This window comes from Cyprinodon variegatus, unplaced genomic scaffold (genome assembly GCF_000732505.1).
Source record: "Cyprinodon variegatus isolate N-32 unplaced genomic scaffold, C_variegatus-1.0 Scaffold1617, whole genome shotgun sequence".
NCBI classification, from domain to species: Eukaryota; Metazoa; Chordata; class Actinopteri; order Cyprinodontiformes; family Cyprinodontidae; genus Cyprinodon; species Cyprinodon variegatus.
Genome location: NW_015152070.1, coordinates 99,952 through 108,659, shown reverse-complemented (window position 1 = coordinate 108,659; position 8,708 = coordinate 99,952). Strand labels below are relative to the sequence as shown.

The following is an 8,708-nucleotide window of genomic DNA, read 5'->3' as shown; positions in this document are numbered from 1 at the left end:
CTTTGTATTATCTTTAGTAGACTCTTCTGAAAGGACTCCTTTGCAGGTGCCAGGAAGGGAATGTTTTTCATGTATATAACTCAAGGTCACTGCCTGCATGCAGAAATGTATGTTTATCCCTGTATCACGCTGTAACTTACTCCTCACACATTCCTTTAGAGTTCAGGTGTGATCTATCGTAACTAGGGACTCCCTTTTTTCTAAAAAAGAGCAAGGAAATCAGCAGAGAGGCTTCAGAGTAGTGGTAGATTGTAACTTAGGACATCTCTGCCTGCTCTCATCATTAGTAAAAGGAATCTAAGAACTCTTGTCCTCCTTCCTTAGGTTATTTGATAAGTGTTTCAGTGTTTAAACATAAACCATAACAAGAAAATGAATGTTGAAGAATTCTATTTGGGGGTCTAACTTTATGATAGGTGTAGAAGAGCGAGGAGCATGAGAACTCTAGGACCCTTTTCCACCTGGATCTCCGCTCATTTTCGCCCTCATGTTGCCTCACAAACTTGCCCCTTGCATTTTTCCACTTCCTCACCGCCTCTGCCGTATCTAAACAAACAGCTAGATGGTGATTGTCCCTCTTGCTTTGTGGCATGGAATAAAAAAAGCACAGACCACACTTTAAAATTGGGCATAAATCAAAAATATCTGCATCATACCTCCGACAAGCTTACTGCGACACACTGCTGCGAGTGTATAACCAGCCCTTTAGACATTCATTAGTTAATATTTAAACATCTTACACTAATGAAAATCAGTGTTTACTGTAATATTTTTTTTTTCATTAGTTCTCCATGGTATTTACAATTCTTAGGCTACGTCCAGACCGCATGCACGAAGCAGCAAGTTTACATGCAAGTCAATGGTTGACGTGCATCAAGGCACAGCAAAAGGTCCTGCAGCGAGTAGCTGAAGCAGCGCCTAACAAGCTTCTGAGGCACATGACACTCTTCAGAAGAAGCAGCTGCTGGAGTTGGAAAGTGAATTTTGCTGCTCATCGCAAAATTCAAATTCAAAACCGTTTTCCTGCTTTGATGCAAGAAAAAGACACAGCGCTGATGATACAGATCACTAGGATCACTCCTCTGAAACAGTTTATTAATGCCTAAATCAACTTAAAATGTCGAAGCCTACCGGCAAAGTATGTTAGATTTTATTATTCTGGTGCCTACAGGTTGGATGACGTACGTGAAAAACGCCTTCTAGTCACCGCGAACAGTAGCAGAAAACTGCAAAGAGACCACCGGGTCAGAGGATGCCGTTAAAGGGGATTCCCAGTGACAGCGTACCATCGGTGTACGGGGGTCTGAGCGCCTCAGACAGGGAAAGAATATTTAAAAGGCAGGATTGTAATTTTGTTAAACTGACTGCATGGATGAATTTTTCAGGTGGACTTTCTTACTCGCAAACATATTAAAACCACTTTTTTACCAACTTATAACAGCAAATAGCGCAAAGCTCTATGTCACTGAACACAGGAGCAGCAGAAGCATCTGGACACACTTTAATGGACAAGCTTCAGCAGCGACAAAAATTGCACTTGATGCACATCTTACCTTAATGTGGACAAGCATCAAAAATGAAGCAAGAAAAGTTTTTTTGCTGCTTCCAGCCCTTGCGGTCTGAACGTAGCATCATTCATTAAAATTAGCCAAGCAACTCTCTCGATTTCATCTGTCATTGTTAAAAAAAAGTATAGGGTAGCTCCACCCAACGTGCATCAGACCGACTTTGGAACGCGCAGGTGGAGCTGCAAAGATGCTTCAGCCATGCGTCAGAACTAAACTTTTAAAAGCATCAATTGGTTTTTGCTGCTTCTGCTGTGTGCAGTCTGAACGTAGCATTATCTCTATAAAAAAAAGAATACTTTATTGAAATGTGTCCTATGTAAAATTATCTTTATTTGTATAACGTACTTTTCTGTCTAAAATCGACAGAGCTCCTCCGTTTGTGGACATTTCAGTCATTTCAGTTTTCTTCATGTTTGTGACTTTATATTTTTAGGCCCCGTCCACACGAAGACGAATCCTGGCCTAAACGCACAAATTTTTCACCAAACCAGCCTCTCATCCACACGAAGCCGTCGTTTCGGGGGTCTGTAAACGATCTTTTTTTTATTCAGCCTTCAGAGTGGGAAGATTTCGAAACGCCGTTTTCGCGTTTCCATCTTTACGCTCTAACCGCATTTTTTTTTTTTTTACACGCATGCGTCATGGCGTCGCCTCTAAACACGCATGCCCGACACAGTATCACAACAACAATGGCGCCGTTGCTGCTAATGCTACTCACCCTGCTGTCGGGCTTACAAAAGAATCTTCTTCTTCTGGAATATCTCCAGGAAGAACAGAGCAATATCGACGACATAGTTCAGCACCTGAATTTGACTTAACGATCAAAATTTGGACCCGCAGGGCAACCATGTATAAATATTAGTGCGCATGCCCAATATTTCGTCGCTTATTTTTGCTTTGGCACCACAGCGCCACTTACAGGCCTGGCATACATTTTGCAGCGTTTTCATGCATTCGTGTGGACGCTCACATTTATTTTACGTCTCCGTCTTTACAGCAAACGTTTTGGAAAATATCAGCGTTTCGTGTTCGTTTTGACTTCGTGTGGACGGGGCCTTAGCTTCATCTTCTTTCTGCCATCCTGCCGCACTCAGCACCCCACCACTAATGAGTGGCTGATGCAGAAGCTCTGACCATCACCTCATGAGCAAAGGTGCTATCTTTTTTATGGTGTTTATGTTCAAAGTTCATATTTCAGGGGTCAAATAAAAGGGTTTAGTGCAATATCCACCTGTCTTGAGAATGTTCATATTATGTTTTTTCACCTTTGCTCTGTTAATTTTTTTTAATTTTCCCCAAATGTATGTAGTCATTTTCTACAGCTTTTCACACCTGTGTGAAAGCTTACATTTAAATTTGTTAACCCAATGTCTATGCCTTTGCATTTAGTAAACCTAGAGTTGTACACTCAAAAAATAATTGGTGAAATTTTGCATATCATGCCATAAAGAAAATACTTGAATACCATTTAAGATGACACTTTCATACTTAACATCAAAATATATACCTCAGTTATATAATCACCCATCACTATGTGGTTATATGAGTAAACAGGCAAAATTAAGCTGCTGATTGAAAAAAAAAAAAAAAAAAAGTTGCACCGATCCTTTTGAAACTAATTTAGTGCAAGACTTAACACAAATTAATTGTTCAGAATGACATATATTTACCATCATTTTGATAATAGTTCCACTTGTTGTTTTATAGGTTGGTCCCTTTCTATCTGTAATGGTTAAAACAAAACAGAAAGTAAAAACGAGCACATTCTAAAATGAATACTTTCCTTAAATTAACTTATTGAGCTCTTACTCTCTGGCGTAGCTTTAACATGGTCATGCTGTGGGCTTTCACTAAAAGGTTAACAACACATCTCTTTACTTCAAAATAAATTCAAATCAAAACATTCAATGTATTCATTATATGGATTAGGAAGTAAAGAAGTCCCACATACCTGAGGATGTTGGTATTATCTGTGGAAGATGGAGGACTCTACAAGGATGTGGAAGATAAGATACGCTCTTTGAAAAATACTGCTATTTTAATATTTAGATTAAAATACCTTTATACAGAATCACCAATCAATAAACTTAAATTATAGATAATTTATAGATAATTTATACAAACCTGTTTTTGATTTTTTGCTATGTAGGAGAGGGCCACCTCTGCTCTCCTGGCTACTGCATTGATTCGATTCTGAAGAAAGAAATGATTCAGTAAACAACAGGCAATTTAAAGTGAAATTTATGAAATATCATCTCTTTATTATCTCCTCTTTAATCTTTCTAGTTAATGTATTTTGGGACTTATTGCATAAAAAAATAAATAAAAAATAAATAGCGATGCACGATAGTAACAATTTCATACTGATAACCGATAATTTTCTGCTTTTCATGACCGATACAGATTCAATCTGGGGCTTGTGATGAATACAGCTATGAAAAAGAAATTATTTAGTTTCTCTGGGTTATCTATAACAGAAACAAGAGGTTTTGGCTCTTAAAATTTTTATTTTTTTCATGTCATCACAAAAAAGTGGTCTTTTTCTTTAATTAACAGCAGCAAAAGACAATTCAAGTCAAACACAAAGAGCTTCCATTGAAAATTAATTATTGAACTGATGTATAGTTTAACTGCAGAGGCATTTGTGAAGTGTAGTATTTTTCACATATAAAATTATATGCACTGAAAGTCACTCAGTAACAAAATATGGAAGCAAAAGTCGAAGAAAAAAGGGCGTCTTAAAAGCTTTTTTTAGAATCTGCAAAGGGATTTGTGGAGCAAAGTCAAATATTTTCGAACCCAAAATTAGATGTATCAACACAGGTATGTGCCGATGAAAATTAGCACTCCTTAGCTAACTCGGGTATATTTACATTGTTTTAATGTTGATTAATGTACACTGTCCCCTTTCAAATAAACAATAAATGAAAAAATGAAATGTGAGCCCTGTAATAAAATTTTTTTAATGAAAGTGTATCCTCAAAAATGATGTGAATAATGAGATTTGAATGCATGACGCCTTGTAGGCCTTGTGCGTGTAGCATTGCTTTTTTCATGTTAAAATCTTGATCCAACCGCTGAGGCATTAAGCTTAACATGCTAACCAGATGGTGTTGTGACAACATCATTTTCCAAAATGTGAACATTGTGGTCCTCGAACGAATGTCCTTTGTCCTTAAGCAATCTTAGCTACTTGTTGTGAGGTTTAATTTGGGACGAGGCCTAATTCATTCACAGCAGAAACTGCAATTTTTCTTCTAAAATACGTTAACATTTCCAATTGAAATCTTTCAGTACAGCCCAGCCCTTAGAGGTTTCCTAAATGTTAGTTATAACATTTAGGATGCATATGTATATGCATACATAATTACTGTTACATTCTTATCACTGCTGCACTTTATATTTTAATGTTATTTTTATTTCAACTGTAATCTCAAACAATTTTGTTTTGCAATCTGTGCATACACACTGACAATAAAGTTTGTCTAAGTCTCCAAGTCTAAAATCAGAAACACAATATTGACACTTTAGTCTGAAGCTGAATAAATATTCAATCGAGTCATGAGGTATTACCCTACCAAAACTAATCTTAAAAACTAATTTTAAAATGGAAGTACCTGAAACATTTCACATAAAGAAGGGAAAGGTTTAATGAACCAAAACATATTTCAATACCTACAAACTAAACTAGTGGTGGGCCGTTATCGGCGTTAACGTCCGACATAAAGGCCAGACTCTTATTGGACAATTAAAATATATCGCCGTTGATCTATGCTCTCAGTCAGAAGCTGGGTCTTTACTAATGACGACTTTCACTTTGATAGTTTAGCGTGGATGTATATCTTTGGGCAAGAACAAATCAGTCTTCCAACCTGTGAAGGCGTACTTTGAAAATACAACATTGAACGTGACATGCTTACATGGATGCAGCTATAAAGATGCCGATGTCGTGTTGTGCAATTTTAGGGCGTCCATGCATAAGAAATAGAATAAACATTAGGACGTTCTCTTTTCATTCATATTTCCATTTTCTCCTTCGCGTGCGAGAGGGGAGGTCATTTTTGGCCTATCAGCATATTTCATTTCTATAGCTATAGTCATGATATATTTTTATAAACCTCTGGATCTTCACATAACTAGAGACATTCTAAACACAGATTTTATATTATCCTTAAACGCTGTTGCCCTAAAGTTGGATTTTTGGAGACACTATATTGTTCAAGTGGGACATCTATAATTGGAAGTGGGACACCATTTTTTGCAGCAAAAAAAGTATAGCTTTGTCAAAATCTTAAGCAAAAGGACAAAATTATGTGTGATTTAAATATGAATTTTACAGAAACTTATAAAGAAATTTCTGTACACTATAAATTGGGGCAAAGCCAAGCTTTTCAAAGTTTAACAGAAGGTTCAAAGGAAAGGAAAGTAATGTTTTTAGCTGTTCTAACCAGAATAAAGAGAACTCTGTGGAAGGAAGTAAGCAGCTCTCTTGTTGCACTGGATGAATAGTTTCCCACCTTATATCACCCAAAATCTAAATTAAATGCAAGATTTAAAATGGCTCATAGAGCTTTTTGCTGCTAGTTAGGAAAGTCAGTCATTTAAAGCACTATTTTTTTTATCTCAACAATCTAAAGTTATGATGAAGGCCTTCAGCACAAACTATGTCCAAAATTAATTAAGTTGACAATAAGGCAGATATCTGGATGCCCTTAATACAACATAAATCCAGTGAAAAAGGTTGATATAACCTGATAAAACATGGAAAAGATCAAGTGGTATCAAGACTTCAAAGGACTTAATAATTGATTAAATATTTAAAACACAAAAACAATGAGGGTAACGTTCAGTGGAACAAGAAAAATCAGTCACAGAAGTTAAACACAATTAAATATTAGTTTTCTTGTAAAGAAATAGATGCATAAAAGCTGACTGATGGATTGCATTTTAGGTAATAAAAAAAAGAAAACCACAGAATATTCAAGAAACAGATCTTAAACTTAAAATAGAGACAAAAAATATATATTTTCCTCCCCACCTCTAGTCTCTGAATCGACATTTCAAAGCTGGTTTCTTCATATGTGTCTTGAAGGTGTTGTATAACACTCTCAACCTCTCTGTCTTTGTCGGCCAATGCTTTTTGAACCTCCTGTTCAATCAGAGTTTGTACCTGTAAAAACACACAAGGCCACCAAAAAATGAAAATTAATGGTTCCAAAATATCTTGTCAGCTGTTAAATGGAATGCATGCATCGTTTTCTCAGGTTGGCTTAATTCTTTTTTAATTAAAGGTATAATGGAGGATTTTCACAAATTTCTGAAATGACCCGCCCTCTCCACTTAAATAAAAGGACATCCAGAACCCTGTACCTGCTCCTGAGAGGGAACGTCTATTAAACGCGTGCAAGAGCATGTACAAGCCCATTTCTCCACATTCACGCTCTGTTTAAAAGTTGCTGTTTGCATTGCTCATACAAGCTTTCTTTCCAAAAGAAGTTTTGCAGTTTTTCCCACCATGTCAGCCTCTTCACCAATAAGTGAAAATAGGGACGAGCACGTAGGACGGCCTTATGTAAACATATCACCAGAATGAATGACAATTAGGAGGATCCACCTGGGAAAAGAACATCCTCCACTATACATTTAATTAGATTCTGAAATAAAAAAAAAATTAAAATAACAGTTTTCCTTACCTCTGAAAGGGAAATCTTTGGGTCCATATTGCTGCTTTCAGTTGGACCCAACCCAGCAGATAACATCCTTCATCAGGGAACCTAGACAGACAGCCAAATACCATAAAGCAGCACATACAACATGACATTTGAAGCAGTAAGAAAAAAGCAGAGAAAATAAAATGGGTAAATACAGGTCAATATCAGTTATAAACTGAAAACTGAAGCTTTTCACATTAGGGTTACTGAGGATAGTTATAGATGATTTTCAACATAACAGAAATATTCTTTTATGGCATTAGTTGTTCTAAACGCCACAAACATGTGCGTGCACATCAAACTTCACAGCTAACGGTCTAGAACTCTCCCAGTGTAATACATCCTCAACAAAGCAACTTAGTGTTCATTCACATTTATGATTTTATAACAGGCCGATTACTCGACAAGGCATGTCAATGTGAAAACAGTTTGGTTTTAATTCTCTTTTTTTTAACTCCGGGGACGATGATTTTACACATCAAAGACAGTAACAATCTTGCTTGTTCCAGATTTTGAGACTGCAAAACGAAGAAAAAAAGTCGGTAGTGAAATATCAAACGATAACTCACAATTTTCCCGGTTCTTCTAATTTCTTTTGCTATGTCCAAAGGTGTTTTTTGTTGGTCTGCATATCTTTCTGCCTTGTTTATTTAGGCTTTCGCTTCTTCTTCTACTTTTTTTTTATGGTGGTGGGCAAGCAACTAATTGACGCGCATTACCGCCATCTACTGGAATGGAGTATGGTTAGGGATGCTATAAGATAAAATAAGATAAAAATAAATGAAATAAAATTATAATAATTAAGTAAATAAATTATATCATATTTCACTTAGATTTCACTTCTTTCTTTTTGTGTCTTTCTTTGGTTTCTTCTTCTTCTTTTTCTTCTTCATCTTGGATTTATTGGCGGTTGGCAACAAACATTTACTATCATTACCGCCACTTACTGGTATGGAGTGTGGCTCGTGATGGACTACCTACTAATAAAATATACACTGCTCAAAAAAATTAAAGGAACACTTTGAAAACACATCAGATCTCAATGGGGGGGAAAAAATAATGCTGTTTATTTATACCCATATGGACTGGGTGATGTGTTAGGAACAAAAGGATGCCACATAATTTGATGGAAATGAAAATGATCAAGCTACAGGGGGCTAAATTCAAAGACGCCCCAAAAATTACTGTGAAAAAATGATGCAGCAGGCTAGTCCATTTTGCTGAAATTTCATTGCACCAACTCAAAATGGTATTCAGTAATTTGTATGGCCCCCATGTGCGTGTATGCATGCCTGACAACATCAGGGCATGCTCCTAATGAGACGACCGATGGCGTCCTGGGGTATCTCCTCCCAGATCTGGACCAGGGCATCACTGAGCTCCTGGACAGTCTGAGCAGTCTGAGGTGCTACCTGGCGGCGTCGGATGG

The 8,708-nt window shown here is 36.8% G+C and overlaps 1 protein-coding gene across 1 annotated transcript in view; it reads right to left on the bottom strand.

Annotated features, from left to right (window-relative positions):
* LOC107104110 overlaps positions 1-7,967 on the bottom strand; it is a 15,112-nt gene extending 7,145 nt beyond the window's left edge. Inside the window, exons 1-7 of the mRNA XM_015404026.1 lie at positions 7,849-7,967; positions 7,262-7,342; positions 6,607-6,738; positions 3,693-3,761; positions 3,520-3,557; positions 3,378-3,418; positions 3,239-3,291 (exon numbers count right to left, since the gene is read on the bottom strand). Of these exons, the coding sequence (XP_015259512.1) occupies positions 3,239-3,291; positions 3,378-3,418; positions 3,520-3,557; positions 3,693-3,761; positions 6,607-6,738; positions 7,262-7,327 (399 nt within the window). The 5' untranslated portion in view covers positions 7,328-7,342; positions 7,849-7,967. The remainder of the gene's footprint in view (positions 1-3,238; positions 3,292-3,377; positions 3,419-3,519; positions 3,558-3,692; positions 3,762-6,606; positions 6,739-7,261; positions 7,343-7,848) is intronic.
* Positions 7,968-8,708: the final 741 nt, after the last annotated feature.